This window comes from Falco naumanni, chromosome 4, assembly GCF_017639655.2.
Source record: "Falco naumanni isolate bFalNau1 chromosome 4, bFalNau1.pat, whole genome shotgun sequence".
Lineage (NCBI taxonomy): Eukaryota > Metazoa > Chordata > Aves > Falconiformes > Falconidae > Falco > Falco naumanni.
The window spans coordinates 13,069,011-13,094,054 of record NC_054057.1 but is presented as its reverse complement, the minus strand read 5'-3'; the positions used below and the strand labels follow the sequence as shown (position 1 = coordinate 13,094,054).

The 25,044-nt window shown below is 38.5% G+C and overlaps 1 protein-coding gene across 3 annotated transcripts in view; it reads left to right on the top strand.

Annotated features, from left to right (window-relative positions):
* Nucleotides 1-24,557, top strand: part of PALS2 (protein associated with LIN7 2, MAGUK family member) — a 61,182-nt gene extending 36,625 nt beyond the window's left edge. For all 3 annotated transcript variants that reach the window (XM_040589324.1, XM_040589323.1, XM_040589322.1), the window contains 9 exons: nucleotides 6,603-6,755; nucleotides 7,287-7,514; nucleotides 8,667-8,798; nucleotides 10,814-10,913; nucleotides 11,466-11,534; nucleotides 12,566-12,727; nucleotides 15,389-15,591; nucleotides 15,991-16,119; nucleotides 18,365-24,557. In XM_040589324.1, the coding sequence (XP_040445258.1) occupies nucleotides 6,603-6,755; nucleotides 7,287-7,514; nucleotides 8,667-8,798; nucleotides 10,814-10,913; nucleotides 11,466-11,534; nucleotides 12,566-12,727; nucleotides 15,389-15,591; nucleotides 15,991-16,119; nucleotides 18,365-18,541 (1,353 nt within the window). In that variant the 3' untranslated portion in view covers nucleotides 18,542-24,557. The remainder of the gene's footprint in view (nucleotides 1-6,602; nucleotides 6,756-7,286; nucleotides 7,515-8,666; nucleotides 8,799-10,813; nucleotides 10,914-11,465; nucleotides 11,535-12,565; nucleotides 12,728-15,388; nucleotides 15,592-15,990; nucleotides 16,120-18,364) is intronic.
* Nucleotides 24,558-25,044: the final 487 nt, after the last annotated feature.

Sequence of the window (25,044 nt, the reverse complement as noted above, 5' to 3'; positions counted from 1 at the left end):
TTGGCATTGGAGGCCCACTGGTGCAGTGACAGACCTGACAAAGTTCCGTTGTGTTAGACAGAGAAACTAAAATTGACAAGTCAAAGAGAATGAATCAAAAGATCAAAGTGACTTAAGTGCTGGAATAGACTGACTTTGAAAGGCACTATAGCAGTGATCTCTGGAGAGAGATGGCAGAGACCAGAGACCAACCAGGCAAAGAATTTTTGTAGTGGAGACTGGAAATGTTCTTTAGGAGACAGAGATCAAATAAAAATTTTAATTAGCGTGAATAGCCAATACTAAGGCAAACCCAGGATTCATTCTAAGTCATACTTAGAGCGGCACAACGTGATGCTGGAGTCATGTTCTCCCTTGGTTCAGGCTTAAGCAGCCCACACATTTAACATAGAAGTCCCAAAGCAGCTGCTGAACAAAAATGCTAACATTTATGCGATTCCTTCCATGTTTTTTGTTACTCTTGATTTGAGAGACCTCATGGTATATGTCTGTCTGTCTGTCTCAAATAAAAAGAAGGGAAGCAAAGCTGTATACAGCTTCCCAGAGCATTCACAGCAATGTGGATTTATGAAGTGGTGTAGTAATTTCCATTGCATCTCCTACTCATTGCCTAAAAATTCCTAGTATTTAGTTTGCCTTTTTAACAGCTGGTGAATAGAGTAGCATAGAATAGTTCATTTGGAAGGGACCTACAATGATCACCTAGTCCTGACAATATCAGGGTCGACAAAATATTAAAGCATGTTGTTAAGGGCATTTTCCAAATGCCTTGGTAAACACTGACAGGCTTGAGGCATCAACCACCTCTAGGAAGCCCGTTCCAATGTTTGACTACCCTCTTAGTAATGCAGAGGTACCTCTAGGCTCAGTAACCGTAGAGGTGGGTTGTTTTTTTCAGTTTGCTTTGCTTTTGTAGTGTTTACACCTCTGAGATACCACTTCTGAGTCTCTTGGTTAACACGTTATATTAGGATTGTGTTTTTCCTTGCAGTCTGTGTTGAATTTGATTTACCTTCTTCTTACTCTGTTGCTCATGAGGTGCTCCTGCATGTTACAGTCAGTTGTTTTACTCCTTGAATAGTTCAGCAGCATCAGCAAACCCTGTCATTCATTTCTCTTCCGTGTTTCCTAGACCACTTATCTGACATGTCAGCGTATTGGCAGGTGCAGAACTCAGAGCCCAGATGCCTCTGAGAAATCCCCTGGTGACATGAATTTTGAAAACTAAATATACTATATTCCTGGGCCCAGTTTTTCTGTCTTTTAACCATCCACTTGAGAGCCTTACTGCTTGCCCTGTAGTAGCTTTGTTTCTTTAAAAGACTTTGATAAAGAAGTCTATCTAAGGCCTTTTGGGAATTCATCTATATCATCAACTGTAACTGCCTTGTTACCATGCTTGGTGACTCTTTCAAGGAACTTAACTAGATTTGAGAAGCGTGACTTCCCGTTTTAATGCATGTTGATGCTTTCCCATGATCTATTTTGTCCAATCATTCTGTTTTTTATGGAAACTTTTCATTTGTTTAATATCAACATCGGACTTACTGGTTCACAGTTTGTTGACTCTTCCTTGGAACACAGTTTAAAAACTCATGTCACGATTACTGCGTGCAAGATTGCATGCCGTTTTTTTCGCTGTACTGTTGGGCAAGTCATGGGTAAGAAAGAGAAACAAGCTATTTCTAGGGTTCCCTGCTGCTTTTGCTGCATAACCTGGATGGTACAGAAAGAATTAGGTATGAAAGGAAGAGAAATGACTGTTTGATGGTTAAGATAGTTAACTGCTGCCTTGGCGAACTAACCTGTCCCTCACTCTGTCAGAATAAGAGTTCATTAGAAACAAATTGAAAAAAAAAAAAAAAAAAAAAGCTTGGGTTTGTTGTTTTTTTATATATTTTCTGAGTGTCTGTTGAGAGGCCTTCTGTCTCATTTGCAGAAACAATAAGCAGTGTTGACTGCTGCACACGGGCAAAAAGCAGCTGGCTACTTACTTTTTAAAAGCAGATCTGATCTGATTAAGTTTTGAAGCCTAAAATTAGGGTGTACTTTTTGGCCCTTAATTCTGTGCTTCCATTCCCCATCTGGAGGAAGGCAACAAAGACAACTGAGGCCAAAGTATCTGTAATTTGATTAAGTGTTTTTATTTAACTAATATCATAGTTGTGACCACTGTAGAAGAGCTTCTAGGACAATTTGCAGACCAAAATATGGATACAGTATTCCTTCTAAAGCTTGAGGAGGCTATATGTCTCTCAATGAAAAGGAAACAGAAAACTAAGAATGTAAGAAGTAAGTGCTATCCTTTCTGTCTTGTTTGTGCAAGGAGACATATTCCAAATTCTGTAAGAAGGGACCTGTAAGGAAGAAAGGAAAAATACAGTGTAATTTATAATTACTGGAAATGTAATTTGCATCCGTTCTCTAGTTCAGTAAATGTGTAAACAAGCCACCTTGACTTGACTCTTAAAGTTTCGTGGACAGTATTGTGTAACTGTTTGAGGCTGGTTCTATATTTTACAAATAAGTAGTGCCACTTTATCACAGCATCACCTAATAGTCGTAACCTACCTCAGCATACAGGTATCAAATATGGTATACAAGTCGCCAGTGCAATAGCCTATTTGAGTGTATCGTTTAGTGCTGAAAATACCAAATTACAGAACTTATTTCTTTTACATGTGTTTATAGAAGAACATTGAGGGGGGACTGACTTAGGGAGTACAGGTGCATGTATGTTTATGCTATTATGTTTGACTGTTCTCTCCCTTTTCTCCTTTTCTTATTTTTTCTTTCATTCCTTTCTTTTTCTTCGCTTCCACTTTTTACCCCTTTTAGTTTTAACTGAACTCTTCGAGGGTCAAAGCGTAAAAGACACTAAGTTCTCACGAATTTCACAGTATCGATGACCGGCCGTCAGGCCAATATATACTGAAGAGCCAGCTGGCACGTGCCATGCATAGAAAAGGCTATATGGCAAGTCTTTCCATACCAGACAATAGCTGCAGAGCAGAAGAGAGGAATGGTAGGAGAGGTTGCCTTGAGGGAGGAGAGAGGAGCTGCAAGTATTGCATTGTTGGAGCAGTTAAATACACAGAAGATTCACTTCTGCTGCTTATGGAAGAACTTGGTCAGTTACTTTCACCTTTCCAAGAATTATGCAAGCCATCCATCCTAAACAGTAGATTCTGCTGGCAAGAAAATGCTTAATCTGAAAAGTAGCCACTATTTTCTTCTAATAGTTAGCTTTACAAGGGTTAATCATACCTTTAAAATGTTTCATTTAGAAAAGTGATTTTAAGTTGCTTCCTAGACATATCTTAATTTATAGGGTTATTTTTCCCACATATTCATGCTTCCTTACCAGTCCCCCTGATATCTCTTAAGATCCTAAATGATTTCCTCACTTTTCCAGAACAGCCTTCAAAAATACCTGCTTTTGACATGTATGTTATGGGCCTGTAGTCCATTTATTAAGTTCTAATATCTAAATAGTGTTACCAGAGAAGACTAGCACATATTTAGTGCATAAAAGAGGAATGGAAATATTTTAAGTACTTTTGAGGCCTGAATTCAAGACCACAGAGTTGTTCTCTTGTATATTAACCCCCAACCCCAGCCTCCAATTTGTAATGTAATTGTTCTATTGGATCACAGTCAGGGAAATAGTTATCATATAGAGCAGGCAATGTTTCATAGGTATAGATTGTGCTGAGAATTCTTTTAGGAAAAACAGATTTTGAACTAGAACTTGGCTTCAGCACTGTAGAGAGCCTTGGATGTTTAATGTGGTTTTGTTTGTTTACTGAGTTTTGAATAACTTCCTTTTTTTAGCCTGTCAAATAAGTACAGCCACAGAAAACTACTGTAAAGAAGTCAATATTTTCTAAGTTTATGGATTACTTCATGACAGTCTGCCACAGGACTGTATGTTCGTTGTGCGAGATCTCTTGTCATATGCAGGGAGTTCTTCTACCTGCCTTATTCTGGCAGCATTGCCATTTTTTCCATGAGAACCTCTCCACAGTTACCCAGTCTTGGATAGTCAGCTGATCCTGTATATGATCATATGTCCGTATGGATATATATCCATACGTATGCTGGTATGGAGGAAACTTTGAACTGTTTGATGGTTGTTGATGATTCAGTTCATGTTGCTTTGCAGACTTTTGCAGTGGGTTTTGCAAGTGTTCCAGCACCAGTATGGGAAAAGTTGGATTCCAGGGGAGCTCTGGAGGTGCAGGAGCACAGAGTATCACTTTTTCCGATACTGTAAGAAACAAGTGAAGTTTGTGCAACTGTTTTTCTCAGATCACTCACCAGTATTACTGAAATAAGAAAGTAACTGAGCAATATAAAATCTTGGAGAATAGTCCCGCAGTGGATACAGACACGTGGCCCCTGTTGCCAGGTGGCTTTGTTTAAGTGTTCTATAGGTCCGTATGCTGTGACCTGGCTGGCTGGAAACAGTCTCATAAAACTGGTAGAGATTCCTGAGTTTCAGAACTGAGAGTTAGGGGTGGGAAGGTAGTTAAGTTAACTATGGCTTGCTTTGACAAAGCCAGTAAACTACTTTTCTTAAAGAAACCATGTTATAATTGTGGGCAGCGATGTACCATCTCTGATAGTCCTTCTGTGACTCAGCCATCATGTAAATAGCAGGAAAAAGATTTTGTGGCTCAGAGATGGTTAAGTACTAGTTGAAAGAATTCATGCTTATCCATGAAAGGAGTGACTAAGTAGGATCAGAATGTGGAATGGTGTCAGATTTAAGAACTGAAGAATCTTACAGAGCATGTTAATTTGAAAAGGATGACACGGCCTGTTAGTGTAGTCGTCTTTTTTGACTGTGGATCAGATTGTATGTAATCCATAAGTTTTATGACTGTTAAAGCTGTAGAAGCTCGTTATGGGTAAAGCTGCATGAGAAATCTAGTGGTTTGTGGCCAGAAAGTTTGGAAACAATTTGTTCTAGCATGTGACCAGAAAGGAAAACTGGAAGTACCATACTGATGTATCTACCTGGTTTTGTAAGCGCTAATGTGTTAAAATGTGTAGTTGATGCTAGTTGGTTTCATTTCAGGATTGTGGAAAGATCCAGAAATGTTGCTTGCAAACATTGGCAAAGAGAGATCTGTTCTCCTGGGTTTTGAATTAGATGCGTCTTGGATAATGAAGAGTTATAAATTGCTTGGTTTAAATAAATTATTGGCTTTTCTATTTTATTTGATTTGGTTTATGTCCACAGTATCATAGCCAAAATAAACAGCTTTTTTTACTCTCTTAATGGCAGGGGCAGAATCAGTGAATTAGTACCTCTTCCTAATCTCAAGATGAAATATCAGCAGGGTTATTGTGTAATGGGCAGATAAAAACGACTGTTCTGGTTTGTGACCCTTTGAGGGCTCACATGTTGAGATTAGTTCTGAACTAACAGCGTTGTACAGCTTCTAGGGTAGAGGTGGCTTACAGAAGGATGGAACAGGCTGCATAGCGAAATTATTAAGTTGGCTTAAATGTTGCCTGCTCACCTGCTCTGCTTCCTAGTCGTTTGCGGTCTTCCTCTGGCATGGGCATGTCGCCATCAGTGGTAGTCCCTGTGGTGGCTTCTTAGAGTGACTTCCTCGACACCAGTCAGTGATCTGACTTAAGACTGTATCTCATCAGGTCACTGCTGGAAACAAAGCTATGTTGTTGGAGGCTTGGTAGTCATCTCCTCTGCTTACTACTTCTCCCCTTTCTGTATCTGTCAGTGAGACTATCTGTGCTATAGTATGCTCTGTCTTCAACTACTGTATACGGTCGCTATAGAGTGTCCCTTTTCCTCTTGAAGACAGAAGGTCTCCGCTGTTTAATTTCACAAGTTGATCTGGTTTTACCTGTATGTATTGTCTTGTAAGTCTTTAAATCTTACAGTATCTTTTATGAGAAAATCAAGTCTAAATTGCATTGTCTTCCAGAAATGATTGTATTTATTTGGATCTCCTCCTTTTCACTGTATTCATGTATGTGGGCTGGTGAAAACACCATTAACTATGAGGTCTGAGCTCTTGTACAGAAAACGAATTCTGTCAACTTGGATTCATTTGGTGCTAGAATTCTGCTTTGGCTTTGTGCAAGCAGAAAGCACTCATTTTGCAGATTGCTAGAAATCCTTGCATACCTGTAATTATCCAAATTACTGTGGGGGAAAATTTTATTACATTAAACACAAGTATCTAATAATGAGTTATCTTCATGTTTTTTCCAGTGGGTTGTTCACATTTGCTCAGATCCTGTCTCATTAGGTGAAAGACTATTTTAGGTACTCCTTTTTTCATCTTCTTCCCTGCAAGATCATGTATTCTTCCCAAATTCATTACGTTTCTCTTGTACTTCCTTTAGAAAAAGCATTTGTATTTACAAAAGAGAGCATATTTGCCAAGACAGTAGGCTTATCAGACCGTCCCAGTTCTTGTGTGGCAGTTTTTGCTCCATTCCATGTGAAGTAAGAGTTTTATAATCTGGTCCCAAAAGGGCAGATTCAGTGGTTATTCAGCAGTAAATACTTTGCAAATGTTTATTTCATTATTTTTAAAAAGGCTTTTTCTGTTCCTTTGCAGTCACTCTTGGAAGCACATGATATTGTGGCTTCAAAATGTTACGATTCCCCTCCTTCTAGCCCAGAAGTCAATAATTCTTCAGTGAACAATCAGATTGTTCCAGTAGATGCTATTCGTATCCTTGGAATTCACAAAAGAGCAGGAGAGCCACTGGTAAGTAATAGAAGATGAGCGTGTCTTTTACTTTAAGTTGTGTGTGAAAACGTTTGCATGTGCCTGATTTCTTGCATTATATTTGAGTTATTTCCATTATTAAGTTGTGTAATTTAGTGTGTGCTAAGATCAGTACTGAAAGGTTGAAATAAGAAGATGTATGTGTGTTCTCCATCCTGTTCTCTGTCAAAAATGATGAGATAGTGAATAGGCAGCCACTAGGCTAAATGACTTGCAAACCTAACTGACTAACACAGCATCTCTTTGGTTCTGATAGAAAATGACAGGATTGCATGCGATCAAGGACAGTAGAGTCATAGCTCAGTTATATGAAAACCTTGTCTGAAAGCACTTCTGTGTCACCTGATGCTTATCTGTGTATTAGGAGCTCTTACACTGTAGGAACTATTACTGTCTGTTTTCATTGGGGTAGATAGAATATTCCATAGCTGTATGTTTTTGCTTGAGATAATGGTAAAATGAAATTGAAATTCAGACAATGGCAAACTAGGTGTCACGTTCCTCTTTCAGGGTGTTACGTTTAGAGTTGAGAACAATGATCTGGTAATAGCACGCATTCTTCATGGTGGAATGATAGATCGACAAGGTCTTCTGCATGTAGGTGACATTATCAAAGAGGTGAATGGCCATGAGGTTGGAAACAATCCAAAAGAACTGCAGGAACTGCTGAAAAATATTAGTGGCAGTGTCACTCTGAAGATTCTCCCCAGCTACAGAGACACTGTTATTCCTCAACAGGTCAGTAGCGCATTTCTAACAATTCTGTCAAAAGAACTTCTACTTGGTACTTTATTATAGAAGATTATTTTAAGGTTTTGCGTTCATTATATTTTGATTATTTTGTGTACTTAAGATTAGCAGAAAGGCTAAAATATAGATACCTGTATTCACCCTTAATTACATTTTGGAAATGTGTTTATTCAGTAGATTAATACCATGGCTAACAGGCCTGCCTAAAAAGTTCTAATTAGTATCTCAGATTGATAAGCATTTGTATACTACATATAAAGTATGGTTCTTTGACATGGAGTGACCTTTGGTGACCTAGCCACAATCACACTGAACCGCAGTGAACCGCATGTGTTTGTAACATGATCAGTGCCCAGGTACGCCGTTTCACAGAATTTAGAACCATTGAATTCAACAGATGCGCTTGAGCTTGCTGACTTAAATAAGAGCTTGGAGGGTGGCTATTCCTTATCCTTTCGTCATTGCTGTAGACTGGCAGTTTCTCCACTGCAGAAGTTACTTGTTGCTCTAAATCAGTGCCTTTGAAGCATCTTGTAAGCCAGTCCTTCAGGTAGCAGGTCTTAATGCCCATGATATAACAGACTACGCTTACGTTGCGTAGATGCTGGGGGAATGTGCTGTATTTGAGGAAAGTGCACCGTTTCCTTCGCTCCCTAACCTGGCAGAAAAATGTCAAAAGATGTTTCCAGCCTGTTGATGCAACTTTACTGTTTCTTGCCCTGCATCAGATTTGAGTCTTTTGAGTTCATAGCAAAATCGATTCTTAAGATTCCTCAAGCCTTGATTAACTGCTTATATTCTGAGAGTTTAAGTAATCTAAAGTCAGAATACTAATTGAGTTGTATATACTGAAATGCAAAAATGAGTGTTTTGTAATACATTGTCCAAATAGAACAGGGTTGGGGGCTTTTATTTTTATCATGAAGCTCCTTCGGCCAAGGTTGGCACTGCTGATTATTCTGCTCTCTCAGCTGGTATATACCAGTTTTTCCGTAGAGTGTACTTCACTTGCCAAATGCAACTTTGATCACGTCAAACTTTTTATGCTGTGTAGCTATAGACATCAGTTCAGTTTGACAGATAAATTAGTAATAATGTATTTTACAATGTTTAAGCTTTGAAAATTTTTGCACATTTCAGGTTTTTGTGAAGTGTCATTTCGATTATAATCCATATAATGACAACCTCATCCCATGCAAAGAAGCAGGTTTGAAATTTTCTAAAGGAGAAATTCTTCAGATTGTAAACCGGGAAGATCCAAATTGGTGGCAGGTTGGTAAAAAGCTTTTAGCTTTTTATCTTAATTTTTAAATCTTCGCTAGTTGCTTTAATAATAAAGTCTTTAAAATTATGATCTACTCCCATTTAACAATAGATACAAGAAAAAATATTTATGCTGCAATCCAATTTCAAGCTAATATTGTGATATTAATCACAAATACTAGAGAAAATTGAATGGTATAAATTGTGTGTGTAACACTCATTTTGTTATCACTGCTATTTATTTGTCTTTGATCTTGTATCATAAGGCTAGACATTCCAAAAGCAGTTTAAGAGGGCAGTTTCTAGCAGAAAGTTTTAGGTGGACGGTATTAATTGTGGTTAAGCCTTCCCTGACAGCGACTGTGAAGAAGCGGACCCCTTCATGAGTGCTCAGAGTTGAGAGAGGGAAATGAACCCCGTGGATTTGAAGAGGGGTGAGAGTAGCTATTTGGAGGCACTGTATCTTTTATTTCTACAGTGGCGGTCAGTGTCTGTGAGCTGTAATTTGTGTGTCCATCATCAAAGTGTTTGGCACTATTTCAAATATTAACAGCTTATCCTGCTTTAAGGTTGTGTTTCTACATTCAGTCCTTCAGTGGAAATGTAATGCAGCGCTTATGCCGTTTTTTATTTTTTTTCCAAGACACTATACATGCAATTAAATATCATCAGTGCTTTTGAAAGTGGGACGAGTGAACGTTTAAGACAATTTTCTTAACCAAGGTACTCCGAATTGCAAGTGGCAGTGGCAATCCAGGCAAAGAGTTTAGCATTATTGATTTCCCTTTCTACCCCTAAATTGCACATCCTTTGCTACATAACAAGCAATAGTGAGCCAAACACTACTTGAAAGCAATAATATATATATAGAGAGATTCTTTAAAAGCAACAAAAATATTTGAATATACATCAACAACTGTTGCTGAATTCTGTTGCTTGTCAGTGACAGTAGTAACAGAAAGAAAAAGAATAAAAAGTGTGAGGGAAGGCAGAAAATTTATTACTGCCAAGTTAATTAGTTTCAGAAGTTAGATACTCCAGAACTCTGGAGTTGTCTGACATTTAGCTTACACGCTGTCTTCTGTATTGCTTTGTACATTCTCCAGGTGTAACTTGTGGGAGTCCAGCAGAAATAAAACTTAAATCCTAAACACTCGATCAGACGGAAAAATGAAGTGTGTTACACTAGTATAGGGTGTTGCAAGTAACACTGTGCAGATCATGCCACTGGGAAAGAGAAGTTAGTTTTTCCTTGTGCTTTCTAGAAATGCTAGGCTTACTAAAAACCTGCTAACTGTAAAAAGTCAGTTAGTCATAGGTAGAAGCATACAAGTTGAAAAGCAAATAGTTCTTCTTAGCAGGAGGCAAGCCAGCCAGTTGTGGAGAAGCAAAGTATAACGTCTTATAACTGTGTCTTTGTCTGTGTTAAGCTTGCTGTGAAATTATTTCGTAGAGAATCTTAGCCAAACTTTAGTTACTAGGAATACATAAGTTACTAAGATTTTAAATCTATAGTTAGAGTAAAAAGCTTGGAGGCATGATTAGGCATGTTCTAAAATTCATTGTTTGTGAAGTGACAGTTAATAAGCTGCACTGGAACCTGTTATGAGCAGCTCAAGAATACAGAATAAGTGTACTGTGTACTAGAAAATCTTGAGTTTTGTCACTTGAGAGTTCAGCGTCTGGAGCCATAGGATTCCATTTAGGGTTTTGATGCCAAAGGTTTATGGCTGTAAGAGTTTCCTAACTTAATGGGAACCAGTAATGTAACTTGTATCTATTTTATTTAAGTTTCCTGAATTTTAATACTCAATTAAAGTATATCAAATAAAGCAAGACACGGTTACTGTAAGACAGAATTTTAATATCCACATCTGAGTTTGAATTTCCAAGTCTCAGTAGTAAATATATCGATACTCACCATTGAGAAATTTTGGCAGTGTGAAAATCAGTCAACACCCTGTGGATGAGAAAAATGCTTCTCACAAGTTACCCATGATTTTATTTTCTTTTTTTTTCCCCAGGCTAGTCATGTCAAAGAAGGAGGAAGTGCAGGGCTTATTCCTAGCCAGTTCCTGGAAGAGAAGAGAAAGGCCTTTGTTAGGAGGGACTGGGACAACTCGGGTGAGATTTAATAAATTTCAGGAATAGATTTTGCTCTGACTCCATTTGTTTTGCTTTTCCTGCCTCCATAGATACTAGAAAACTGCTGTGTGAGAATACATAGAACATTGAGAAATGCTAATTATTATATTTTTGGCTTTGACTGAAGGACAAAGGTTAAAGTCTATGCTTAGTCTTCATAGATATGTGAATCATTTTTGCCACCTACTGATGAAAACCTAAATGAGGTGGGAAAGGCATAAGAATTAGCTGGTTTGTTAAATTATGTTTTTATGGTATACGCTGAAAGTTAATAAATTAAACATGTTTGATGGATTTTTTTTGTGCTCTTTAGAAAGATTTCTAGGAAAATTAATTTTTTCCTCTGTGTTCAGGTCTTGGTATACCATTTGATGTGTACAAAAATAGGTATGACCTCCTGCCCTAGAATATATAGAATTCTAAAACAGTCCTTGTAAATTTAATGAATTTAAACTTGCATATGTTCATATAAAAAAGCTTTGGAAAAACACATTTAACAAAAATTATTAATTTGTCTCATTTTATTTCTAGGGCCTTTCTGTGGAACAATAAGCAGCAAAAAAAAGAAAAAGATGATGTACCTCACTACAAGAAATGCAGGTATCTCTTAATATTACATAGCAGTCAAAGTTCTTTAGGCTTCTAAACTTGCAGAGGCTAGTGTATCCAAGATTCACAGTAAAATATTTGATTATAAATTTGATAGATCAGATGGGTTTTATAGTTTAAAAGCAATAGTGACCTGTGAAGATATGGTGATGCAGAGTACACCTTTTGGTAGGAGGAAGTCAGAGAAGAACGGTGTGTTAAAAGAGAAAAAAGTGAAAGCTTTGTTGCCAGCAGGTTGAGGGATTGTGATCCTTCCCCTCTACTCAGCACTGGTGAGGCCACACCAGAACTGTACTGGGCTCCTGCAAGAGACATGGACATACGAAGATGATGAAGGGACTGGAGCATCTCTTCTATGAGGAAAAGCTGAGAGAGCTGGGACTGTTCAGCCTGGAGAACAGAAGGCTGAGGGGGAAGCTCCAATGTGTATAAATACCTGAAGGGAGAGTGCAAAGAGGATGGAGCCAGGCTCTTTTCAAAGGAGCCCAGTGATGGGCCCAGAGGCAACAAGCAACAACACAGGAGGTTCCCTCTGAACATCAGGAAACACTACTGTGAGCGTGACTGAGCTGAGCACTGGCTCAGTTTGCCTAGAGGGGGTGTGGTGTCTGCCTCCTTGAAGATAATCAACAGCTGTCTGGATGTGGTCCCAAGCAACCATCTCCAGGTGGCCCTGCTTGAGCACTGGGGTAGGACTAGGTGACCTCCAGAGGTCCCTTCCAACCCCGACCATTTTGTGATTCTGTGAAAGGTCACTGATTGTTAATCGCAATTTTCCCCATTCTGATCAATCTCAAATTTTCTCCTTGAAAGTAAAGGTAATAATCTGACCTTATGCTGTCCATGATGGGTGACTATTTTATTCCCATACCGATTTAAAGCAAGAAAGCTTTTATCAGACTTGATGCCCTCCGAGTACTATTTGTATTCACACCCAGCCTGTTGATGTATAGCAAGACTACTTTTTTTTTCTTACAGTACTGACTGTGTATTAATGGTTTTTTGTATGCTTCTCAATGTAGAATTTGATCGTCATGAAATCCAGATCTATGAGGAAGTAGCCAAAATGCCTCCTTTTCAGAGGAAAACACTCGTCTTAATTGGGGCCCAAGGAGTGGGGCGAAGAAGTTTAAAGAACAGGTTTATAGTACTGAATCCTACTAGGTTTGGAACTACGGTGCCGTGTAAGTTATCAGCATTCCTATTGTAATATACTTTGAGTCTCTGATTATCTGGAAAATACCTGATGTTTCTCTCAGTGATTCAGGGTGGGAATAATTTTCTCAGAGTATAAAAATGATACAGAGTGGGAAAACAAAAGGTTTTTCATCGGACAACTGAAGTAATGTGTAATGACAGTGAAAATATTGGTAACCAGCGGTTAAATGTTACCGACGCTGCAGAAAAACAATTTTTGTATGTGCAGTGTTGCAGTCTGCTAGTTTTCTTCAGTGTCAGTCACCATCAGCTACTGAGGGGATTCTGGAAGTTGCTATTAGTCTTCTGTAAACAGCCAGTAGAGTTTCTTGGGTCTGCCGTTTAGTTTCCCGTCTGTAGAAGTACCCTAGGCATTATAAATTGTTACTGCAGTATTTAGGAATGTAGGGAAGAGCAACAAACTTCCAATAAAACTGGAATGTTTGTGATCTCAGAGATCTGTATGATAGTCTGAGGTTTTAACACATCTAGCTTCAAGCCCATGATCTTTTTTTTCTCGCTATCAGCTTCAGACAAAAACTTCCTCCCTTGCTGAAGTATTGCTTTCTTGACTTCCTTCCAGATACTTTGCTCATTCACAAGATCTTTTTTTTTTTTTTTTATCTGCCTCCTCTTTGGCTGCTGACCCGAGAATTCCACCCTAGCTACATTACTATTCTCCTCTTGCCACCTGCTTTGCAGAATTTCAACAACAGTCTGTTTCCTTTGTTTTCAGTGGGCAAGGAGCAGATCTGATAATGGAGGAGGGGGGACAGGTCTAGGTCTGAAAGATAAATTGTGCGACATGAGAGAACCAGTCTCATTTGCTGAATCTCTTAACGCCAAAACTGGCCAGGGCACTAAGAATTGGTATGGGTGACCGATAGTAAGGCTGACTTCTCAGTGTTACTTTTAAAAAGAAATCTTCCCCTGGGAATCTCATTATTTTATAGTTGCAAAATAGTAAGAAACTCTTTAGTACTTCTAAAATTCTTAATTCCCTTTTAGAAAACCCCTCAAAATGACTGGTTTCTCTAAAATGTTATACAGATTATTAGATATATATAAGTAATGCAACACAGTGTTAAAATGCTTTTACTTGGAGCTCTTGAACACCCCTCAAAGGCATAAAACCTAACTTTTCCAATCTAGCAATTTCACAATCTACTCATGCACATGCAGGACACAGTCTCTGCTCTACTTCGTTACTTTGTATTTAGATTTTAAGTAGGATAGTCAGTAATCCTAGTTGGCCTCAGTTTCCTTGATTAGAAGACATTTCTTCTGGTTTTTCACAGATGAATATATTTGGGAGTTTTTTTGTTTGTGGGGGTTTTGGATTTGGTTGGGTTTTGGTGGGGGTTTTCTTTGGTTGGTTGGTTTTTGGTTGTTGTGGATTTTTTATTGAAAATGGCTGAAATGGATCCACTTTGCTGTGGGGAGAAGCATGTCCTTGGTGTTGAGTTCTAATAAAGCAAATGGTGCTGGGTTTTTTCTTCAGTGTGGATAGCTGAACTGTTAAGTTACTGTAAACTGTTAAAGCTCATTCTCCAAAATGTATTTCAGGCTGTTTTTTTTTTTATTTTTATTTTTTAAATTGTATTAACCATTATAGTTCTAATCTTTCTGTAGAATCTTGGCTAAATCTAGATATTCTAGTAATATGTTTATTGCTAACAGCTTCAGAAGATTGTTTCTTGTGGGACTTGAGTTTTCTAGAATAACGAAGTTGATAGGAGTTATTGGAAGACAGGGAGTGCTTTCCGCTTGTATCGCCAGGTTGCGCCAAGTAGGGGTATGGCAACAAGCGATAATACAACTATTACCAAAGGGAACCATTTACTGTTACTTCAATATATTCTGGAGTTCAAATCTAATGAAATGCAAGTAGTGGGCAGGTAATATGGTGATAGGACAGCAAAATCAGTAATAATCTGAATTTTTTTATTATTATTTTATTTACATCTACTTGCTTAAATAATGTCTGTACTGCGCAGTGTAGCCAATACCCAAGATAGCTGCTAATATTTTACTTAAATATTGGCTTTAATCTCTCTGCAGTGAATTTACCTTGTTTTAAAAAGGGTAAGCTGACCTGGAAAGCAGCATTAGCTGTCCTCTGCTGAAGTTCTGCTACAGTGGCTGGGCTTCTTCTGGTATTTAACTTAACTGCATAGCTAGCTCAGGGGATTCGAACGTGAGTAACAGGGCAAATACAGTGAGCAAAGTATGTGCTAAGGTGTGGAGGGTGGGGTGGGGCAGATTTTGATGTGTTATTTTCAGAAGTACATCTGGCATTTGAGAGTTAAACTTCCATTTGATTCCCAGGTGACTTAATTATTCACTTAATAAATATTTTAAAAGATGACATGAATGAGTATTGTACATGGTGCGAAGGAGTAATACAAAGGGAACAAGCAAATGGGTGCGTAAGGAACATATAGAAAAGAATAGAAGTAAAAGGAACAAGAGTGGCTATGCTTGGTTTTGAAACTTGCACTAGAATAATTAATCTGCATATGGAACAATCATAATTGTATGTTAATGTTTATTATACTCTCCTGAACTTAATAGGCAGTCCAGTCTTATATTTGTATTCCAAATATATGAAGAGAACACTCAATTTATATTTTCAATTTCTTGTTTAGTTACTTCACGAAAGCCAAGGGATGATGAGAAGGATGGGCAAGCGTACAGATTTGTGTCACGAGCTGAAATGGAGATGGACATTAAAGCTGGCAGATATTTAGAGCATGGAGAATATGAAGGAAATCTTTATGGCACCAAAATTGATTCCATCCTTGAAGTTGTTCAGACAGGAAGGACCTGCATCTTGGATGTAAATCCACAGGTATATCGTTTGTAATGTTACACTATAAGTGTAGGATTGTAATATTGGAGAGGTGCCTTTAAATTTGAAGGCTTCTTACCTGCTTTAAAGATTACAGTATCAACTGGATTCTGGCATTTGTGGCACTTAGCTGGAATGAGTTAGAAAGATGGAAAAAACCCAACTTAGATTCTGCGTGAAAGAGGAATCTTGCAGGGTAGTAGAGTCTTTTTAGCCAAGGAAGGAATTACGTTGTGTGTTTCAAAAGGCAGCGTATGAGTTTCTAAAATAGAAGAATCTTGGCTTACATCTTTCTGCCCATTGTAAGACTAGTTTTGCAGTGCCCCTGAAATAATGGGGGCATGTGGTGAGTCATTCTCAAACTTAGGGGTTTTTCCTTTTCTTTTTCTTTGCTTCTAGGCCCTGAAAATACTGAGGACTTCAGAATTCATGCCCTATGTAGTGTTCATTGCTGCTCCAGAATTGGAGACTTTGCGTGCTATGCACAAAGCTGTGGTAGATGCTGGAATTACAACCAAACTTCTCACCGTAAGCAGATTATTTCGTATTTACCTTGCTTTGAACAGGATGGTCTTAGATTTTTTAAAATTTTTTTTTACACTTAATTTTAGACAGAATTTGTTCTGAAATGTCTCTAAGAAAAGTTAGGCAAGACTTTTGTTGTTTATTTAGTAGACGTTAATGATATACTATGTATATGGCAGATGGCTTCTTAGACATCTTACAATTGTTTGAAATGTGTTCTTTGGGAAACGTCACCTTTGATTCCTTGCAACTAATAGTAAATATTTGATGGTGGGAGCTGTTCTTCTATGTAAATGTCTTTACTCTCCCCCCAAAAAATTTTGTTCACGTTTCGTCTTATAATATAGATGTGCGTTAAAAATGGAACCTGTAATCCTCAGTAAATTGCAGCCTGCATTAAAAAAAAATCCAAAAAACCAACAACAGAATGCAGCTGGGCTTTGTTTCCGCTGTTGCAGCAGCACATGCTGCACTGAGAATGACTGGGAGCTGCCAGAGTAAGAAGTGTGGAATAGCTTCTCTTCCCCCTGGCTTCCTTGGATTTGTCATGTAAAGCGAAGTGGCACATTCTGTTCATTAGATCTTCTCTTTTTCTGAGACACAGCGTAGCAGAGGGAAACGAGACGCGCTTCCTCCAGCACAGCAAATTGTACATGCTCTGTATGGGCACTAACTTTTCCAGCTGCAGGACCAAAGCAAAATAAGACAGTTGGAGCAGTTAAGAAAACTGCCCTCTGCGTTCAGCAGTAGAATTTCCCCATCTGATAAAGCTGACAACTCCCAGCAATAGTGCAGCAGCTGAGGTAGCAGCGATGCCTTGCATAACGCTGACAGGGCGTTCAAAGCAAAAAAATGGACAGTAGGTTAATTTCACATAAATTAATACAGGATTTTTAGTATTGACCGCCCCCCACTCCCGGCCCCTGCCATGTGAGAGACTGTCCAGTTCTAGTAATGGATTCTGGTTATTACAGATTCTAGTATCCCTGTGGGTGCTCTGTCTTTCCTCCTCCCTGCCCCAAATGACCCCTGAATTTTGTGATGTGTATAAAAGAAGGCAAGGTTAAAACTGTCCAGACAAGTATAAAAATAATTTCCTGTACTTCCTAATATTTGATTCCCTAAGGGACATCCTTGCCTTTGTTTTACTTGTCCTTCTGAATAATAAAGAGGATAGTTACATTTAAAATACACATTTATGTATCTTTACAGATATGATTTAGAATCTGTACACGTGTGTATAGAGTATGATTTCCCATTTCATATTCTTCTACTTCCTAAGCAAATGAAAACCAGATGTCTTTTTAAAGAAGTGTTATCTTTTGCGTGCTAGTGGGTCTGTCTACATTTTTTCTAGCATCCTAAGCCGTTCCATTGCAAAAATTCTGGGTTTTGTGGCAATACATTTGCTTGTCTTCTTCATTTACGGTGAATAAAAGGTGATTCACAAATTTACTTTCTCATTTTGGCTTCTGTATTTACAACTATATCAAGACTTGAAAATATTAAATATTGTCAAGGGGACAAATCTCGTAAGTGCTTACAAAAAAACTGCTTTTGTGCAAAAGTGGAGAGGAATTTTCTGAGGATGTAAGGCTAATGAAACAAAAAAACCACTCGGTGGTAGCACTTCAAGAAGGCTTCATAATGTAGGAAAATAAATTTCCTGCGTATTTTGCAGCTCATATCAGAACTAAATGCAGCAGTAGTTTACAAATGAGGAAATTATGTCAGGTGGTCGAGGCTGAAATGTAGCCTCTACAAGCAGTAAGGTATTCTAGAGTTTAATTCTATTAGACATACATCTTTTATTTCATATTAAATTCTTTAATTTTTTGGTGCTTTCTCTGGAAATAATAAAGGGCACAAATATATTGGCACAACTGATATATTCAGTCATTCCTAAAGCATTAATTTTATTCGGATCGGATTGTCAGTTGCCCATACAAAATGATTAATTGCCGGTTGTGCATACCAGCCCAAGTTCATTTTCTTAAGAACTGTAAGATTTGCAGACGTTTGGTCACCATATTTAACATTATTGGCACAGCTTGTAACTTTTTCAGCCCTTTCAATGCATTTTAGCTTAAGTTCTGTGCGGATTTACTATAAACAAAAAAAAATAATAATTTTTAAAATGTATTCAGTATATAGCTTTAGTCAGTTTGAGTATGTAATGAAGGGATACTTCTGTACTGTAAGGATTCGCCAAATCTATTCTTAGTAATGGTTAAAATCTCTTCACCAGGACACGGATTTGAAAAAAACAGTGGATGAAAGTGCACGGATCCAGCGAGCATACAACCACTATTTTGATCTGACCATTGTAAACGATAACCTAGACAAAGCCTTCGAGAAGCTACAGACTGCTATCGAGAGACTGAGGCTGGAGCCACAGTGGGTCCCAATTAGCTGGGTATATTGATATTTCTCAAGAGGAGCTTAACAAATAAAATCAACTGCAGCAGATACGCTAACGTGATGTTGTGTAGATACTGACGATAACCTACGGCACCTGTGCATTTTTACTCTGTGTATATTCAAAAGTACACTATTCTGAATTTTTATAAAAATGTTGAAGGGAAAGTGTACTTAAATATGTAATTTATTTTAATTTTTCTAACTTTTTACAGATAACCTTTCTATTCATATCACATGAAGGAAATGCGTTTAAGCATTTTTATATGTTTTGATTTAGTACCTTTGCCTTTTTTGTCTAAGAAACTTTCGGTCATTCACTTCAACATTTACATCTTGGTCTTACATTTTCACTGTGATTTAAAAAGAGGATACTTGAAACAATTTTTGTAAAACTTGTTAATGTAAGTGTTTAACTGGTCAAAAGTCTATAGCTCTTATTAGGAAAGAATACTAATTTCTTTGGGATTATTTTTTTCTTCCTTAAAAAAGTAATAATTTCATGGGAGCAGAATTTTAAATACTAAAAGCAGCAACAAACACACAGCTCCATTGCTCTTAGCTTCTTTCAGCTTCATGTTGGTGCATCCTTGATGTTTCACAAATTCTCGATGTCTCTTGATTTAGACAACTGTTGTGTAGGTTCCCTTATACGTGTCTCTTAAAATAACATCAAGCAATACCTTGCAAGCTGCTTATTAGGCTTTTCTTGGGAGCCAACCTGTTAGCCTGTTGTGGTTGAAGTGCTGACGTTAGAAAGCTTGTACACAAGGTAATTCAGTGCAATTTGAGTAATAGTGAAGTAGCCTGAGAGAGAACCTGATAATGTGGAGCACCGTAGAGTGATGCATAATGTTTAGGACTATTTACTCATAGTTGTGAAAACACATTGCTTTTAACAAAAAAAGAAAAACCAAAACCAAAAACAAAACAAACACCAAGAAAAAAAGCCAACAAAAAAAGGCATTTTCTTTTCTTAGGACATTGTTTGATATTTGTATAGTGATTTGTGGCTTAATTTCCTGCACTATCTAGCTGGGTTCTATATTATCTTTTTGAGTATTTGTGTGTGATCAACTGCTGTATTTTTGAGTGTGATGTAGTGGAATTTCTATGCTTTTTGCTACATTGTTTTTAATGGCATTTTTCATTAGAAAGCTTGTGAAATAGAAGCTTAGGGCTAAAAAGCAATGTTGTTTATACCTTTTTTGTTTTACAACATACTTCCCTTTTGTTTAGTGACAGTTCTCCCCTTAGGAGGCTCATTGATGTAATTCGTAATAAGTTCAAGTTCATCGATCAAAACTTAGTGATGTAAATTTCTGCTTAATAAGAACAAAATGAAAATATAGCTTGTTCCTAAGACTAGCTTTTTTGTGACCATATTTTATATAATGTCAGCTGTTGTATGTAACAACATTCACCGTCACTTACCAGGTTAGGTGTCTAAACTGGAGTCATCTATTTGTTTAATTTCTTGTCCATCTAGTGACAGGCACCTGCCTTCTGAATTCTTTTTCGACACCGAAGTGTGACGTGGAACGCTATCAAAAGGCAGCTTCCTCAGAACTATTTCTGAAGGAAAAGAGGCTTAGACACTGTAAAACAGTATTGCTTCCTGGGGCTCTTAAAGACATGTATATGCACAAGGAAAAGAAAAGTGGAGTCGATGCAGTATAGGAAAAGTGTAAGTCTTTAAAAAAAAAAACAACAAAAACCACCTCAAAACGCCTGTATACTACAGATGATTTTTACAAAGCCTGTCAGGTTGGTGGTTGTGGAGGAAAAGCAGCAGTGGGGGCTTGAAATCCCCATGTATGTGGAAAATGTTAGTCTGACCTGTGTCTAGCACAGGCAGTCTTTGTGGCTGTTAATACTGAGATTTCAGGCTTTTAGAAGGGATCTGAAATTCTCGAAGGAAAATTTGTACCACTACTTTGTTTTATTGTTATACTTTTCAGGATGTTTTTTCTCTGGTTTTGTTTAAGTTTGACAGATCTTTTAAATGTGGCACCAGCATGAGACACTTGTTTTCCTTTCCCAGGAGACATGTTCTGTGATCCCGTTGCTTAGAGACTGCTTTGAGAAATGGATCGAGTGTTGTATGTAGCAGCAATGACAGCAGAGCCATTGCTTGACTATTTAACGATTTGCTATTGGCACTATATGCTAAACGTGACTAAACTGTATCTGCATACTGTGTAATAGGAGACCTACTTATGCTGTAAATAAGATGTGCTATCTGGACAGATACGATGCCTTTTCATTATGAGTTAGAAAATAATCTATTTGTGATGCCAAAAGTGGGCTGAGCTCACTCTTCCCTAATGAATGGAATGAGAGGATTCTTCGTTTCCATACCATAGTACTTTATATTGCAAATATCACTTATTGTCATATTTTGTTTTTTTTTTTCCCCCATGAATTTACTTAACCAAATAAAACACATGAAACATGGGCACCAAGGTCTAGTCAGGAAAACCTCTTGCTCCTTCCGTTTCCATCCCAGGGAGAAACTCCCTAGTCAGGAGAGCCTCCCTAGTCAGCTGTCTCCACGTAGCCATGGACTTGCTGAAGCCTAAAGCTTTAGCTTTCGCCGCAGGTTCACATGGTGTTTGTAAAGCAAGCAGTTAGCCCGGCAGGGCCTGGCGGCTCACTGGCTGGTGCTGTTAATGTAGATGCTAAGGAGAAGTACAACTCTGAAGCAATAAGGGAAGATGTCTTGTTTAGGTTGTACACAGAGATCGGATCAAAGTATCTGCAAGTTTTAATTGGATGTCCGTCCTCACGCACCTGGGGACACCCCCCCACCCACCAACTAAACCCAGATTAAACCCAAACACCATGCTCCTTGCCTTTATTCGTTAATTCTTGCAAACGGAGAATTCAGATTGGCAGGCATATCATGTTAGGAGGTAGAAGAGAGGCTGGGTTGGTTTTATGGTGGTGGGGTTTGTTTTTAGCAAAATCAGGTTTTCATCAGATTTTCTGCGTAGTTTGTCACTACCCGGTAGGAGGACTAGAATGAGAATGACAGCTTTTTTTTTAAAGAGCATTCTTGGAGGTTCTTAGCATGATGGTGCCATTTCAGTCATATACACAGCAGCAGCAGTCTGTCAGGTATGCTAGATCAGGTGTTGGGTAGACACCTGCACATCGTGTGATTAGGGGAGAAAGACACTAAGAAAGGCTAGTTGTGAGCAAGTGAAAATACTTCATGTGACAGCTGTTTGAAGTACTTTGAAGGAGTTCAGATAAGTAGGATTTCACGTATCTCATTCTATACTAAACATTCATTTTGCAGATAATAACAGGAAAACTTTTTACATTGACTGTTAATGATAACAATAGGTGTGTCTGAGCGAGGTGAAGATGCTGCTAAATGTTTAAGATGTGGTATGTATCACAAGATAAATATTTAAGTAGTTTAGAAAAGTAAATTATCAAATAGTTGTCTGTGTATATGTATGTATGTGGATGGTAAAACAAAAAATGCTCATGTCTGTTGTCACATTACTAAGCTACCATGACTTAATCCAGAAATGTACCTGCATGTGAGACTTTAGAACTGGTACACTTCTCTACCAGGTTTATTGTGTTTACTAATGTATATTTTTCTAAATATACAGCTATTTCAATCTAAAAATTCTATATTTATCTGTAATTTCTATCTGTTTGGGACAGTGCATGAGGTGCTGTAAAATTCTGTACATATAGAGACTTCTAGAAGAAACACTGTAGTTGCCCTGTGAATGAAAAGTTATGCGTAAAAAGTACAGTCAGTATGCCAAGACCCATAAGTTATTTCCTTAAATGCACCAAAAATTCCCTTAAGCGTGTACCAAACTCTAGTGTAAATACTTCGGTGCACGTGTTACCCTAGCAGGTCTACTTCAGGTTCTACATCATGTGACAAGACGCAGTCAGTTAAAGTTTAGTGGGATAATGACAGTGGGCTATGTCATCTGGCACAGATTTATGAAAGTCATTCGAAATGTTCTGTAAATCTAAAATGAAAGTGAAATTGGAGCAGAATCACAGACCGAGGTAGGCAAGGGAAATTGAATTCATAACCAATGCAGTATCCTTAATTTGTGCCGTATTTTCAGATCCGTGCAGCTCTGTGTATAAAAGCTTTGTGGAGCAGGATGGCAGATCAGCTCACCACTCTTGAATTTGTGTTTATATAAACTGTCACATCTTGGATAGGCTCAAAATGTGACGCTTTTTCCCCAATCTTCTATACAATTCTAACTCATTACATCTTCTGAAAGCATACCTGAATTACTGGATGTACAAATCACCTGCAGCGCAGTGTTCAGGAAGTCATCGGGGTTTTGTTTTGTAGCGGGTGATTTGAAGGGAGGTAAGAAATAGGGAAGTTTTTTCTCTTTGAAACACGGGTGTGTTTCCTGGCTAGGGACCCTTTTGAGCCAAGCCTGCCTCTGTGCTGCGCTTAAGGACCAGCAGAGCAATGTCAAGCAGAGCACCACGCCAGAAAGCAGGAGATGCAGGTTACCGCCTGTTTTTACACGTGAGCTATTATCGTGAACATAACGAATTCACACTTCTTTACCTACTCCTTGGTTTCCCTTCCAGGCTTCCTCTGTCTTGCTGCTTCGCTGGGACTGCTCTGAGGCAGCTTTGCTCCGTGCAGCCGTAGTGCCTGCTGCTGCACTAGCTCCCCTGCCACGCGCTGTGCCTGTGGGTACAGCTGTACGACAGCACAGCTGGGCACGTCCAGGTGGCTCTGGACCGCTTGCTTCGTGCAGGGTTTCTTGCCTCACCCAAATTCAGGAGAGTTAAAGGACCGTATCGTTATTGCCAAACTTCACGATACTACTTTTGCAAAAGGTCAATTTATTGATGACAGATCGTGGTTACTGGATACAAAGACTGGTACCCTGCTGGGCCTTTTGCCTTAATCGCCCCTCCGGCTCTCAGCCCTACACAAAACCTCTCCCGGGCCCCTACAGGGATTTCTTTAGTTAAGGTATTTTCATTCGCTTTGGCTGGTGGACTGTCCTTACTGAAGGGGGTGAAGTCCTGGCCCAAATTTTTTTTGTTGTTTTTTGCCGTTTCTTTTTTTGGCGTACTCTTCATTTAATAAGCTTACTGGTGGGAATCATCTGCGATCCTTTGCTTGCGTCTTGTAGAGGAAACAGTAGTCAACATAAACATTGGTATTTAAGACTGGTAGAACTTACTGGTTTTGGTCTCAAGAGAGATACTAAAAAAAAAATAGAGCGGGTGAAAACACCTGTAAAATAACTAACTTTCAGAGGCAGCTTTGGCTTCCAAACCATATTAAAAGTGTGCCCCTGTGCGTGCACACGGATACAAATAAAACTTGGGGGTAAATACTGCAAGAAATTCATAGACAGGATCTGCTATCTTACCCGAATCCTCCATGGTGGGATGCTGTTCCCCAACCTGTCACATCTTACTTAAATGGCAAGTCCAGTTTGTTTGCTGGTACTGCAGCCGGAATTTGCCTCTACAGGCTTAAAAACAAACTTCAGCTTGGTGAAGGCTATTAAGCAGTTTCACCTCCAAACAGAATTAACATATTTTTTTTTCAACAGGGTCTCGGCAATATTTATATTCTATAGAATAAATTACACTTGAAGCAAATACGATTTTTGTTCCCAGTATTTTTAACCTTTTCTCGTACTAGTTGGGTTTGGGTTCCTTTTGCTGCTGAGGCCGTAGGTTGGATGTGGGATACCTGCTGACTAACCTGCCAGGCTAACACAGTTAAAGTAGACCTGGAAACACTTTCTCCCATTTATCCTTTTCCTTTTAATGTCATTAGCTTCATGCTAATGCTTGTCCACGTGAATTCAGCTGTCCTCATGGCTGATCCAAATACTACTCCCTAAGTAGCCAAGTTTTACCTAAAATACAGTAAAAACCTCTTCCAAAACCCCAAGTAACTTCTCTGTTACTTGACCTCTTACATGATACAGAGTGTAGAGCAAAATGAACGGCGCTGCTTTGGACAGTTCTGGGGTGACAGCAAACCTGTTGGCTGTAAAAAAAAAGAAAAGAAAACCCAAAAACCACTTTTTTTTTTGGCTGATTTTTGTTTGTTTAGGTCTTGTACACTGTTTTATAGGGAGATAATGGTTGAAATGTATTTTTTCCCCCTTTGAAAATGCATGTTGAGCATTCCTTCCCCTCCCCCGCTCCCTCATCCTGTATTGCCTGTGTGTAACATTTGTGTACTGTGGTATAAGAAAGGGGACCACTTCCTTAGGTTTTAAGATAGAAGAAGGTTCACTGCTCTCCCACCCCGAGCTGGGCTAAGAACTGTAAAATGTTAATTTGGGTTTCCGTGTGTATTAGAAGTCTGTCACCGTGTATTTCCTTACCTTGCTGCTTCTCACAACTGTTTTTTGCCTGTTCAAAGCTCTCGTGGTTTTCTGTTGGGTTTTGTGGTTTTTTTCTTCTACAGCATATTAAAATGAAATTGACATTTTAAAACTTTAAAAACTGCTTTCCTGTAAA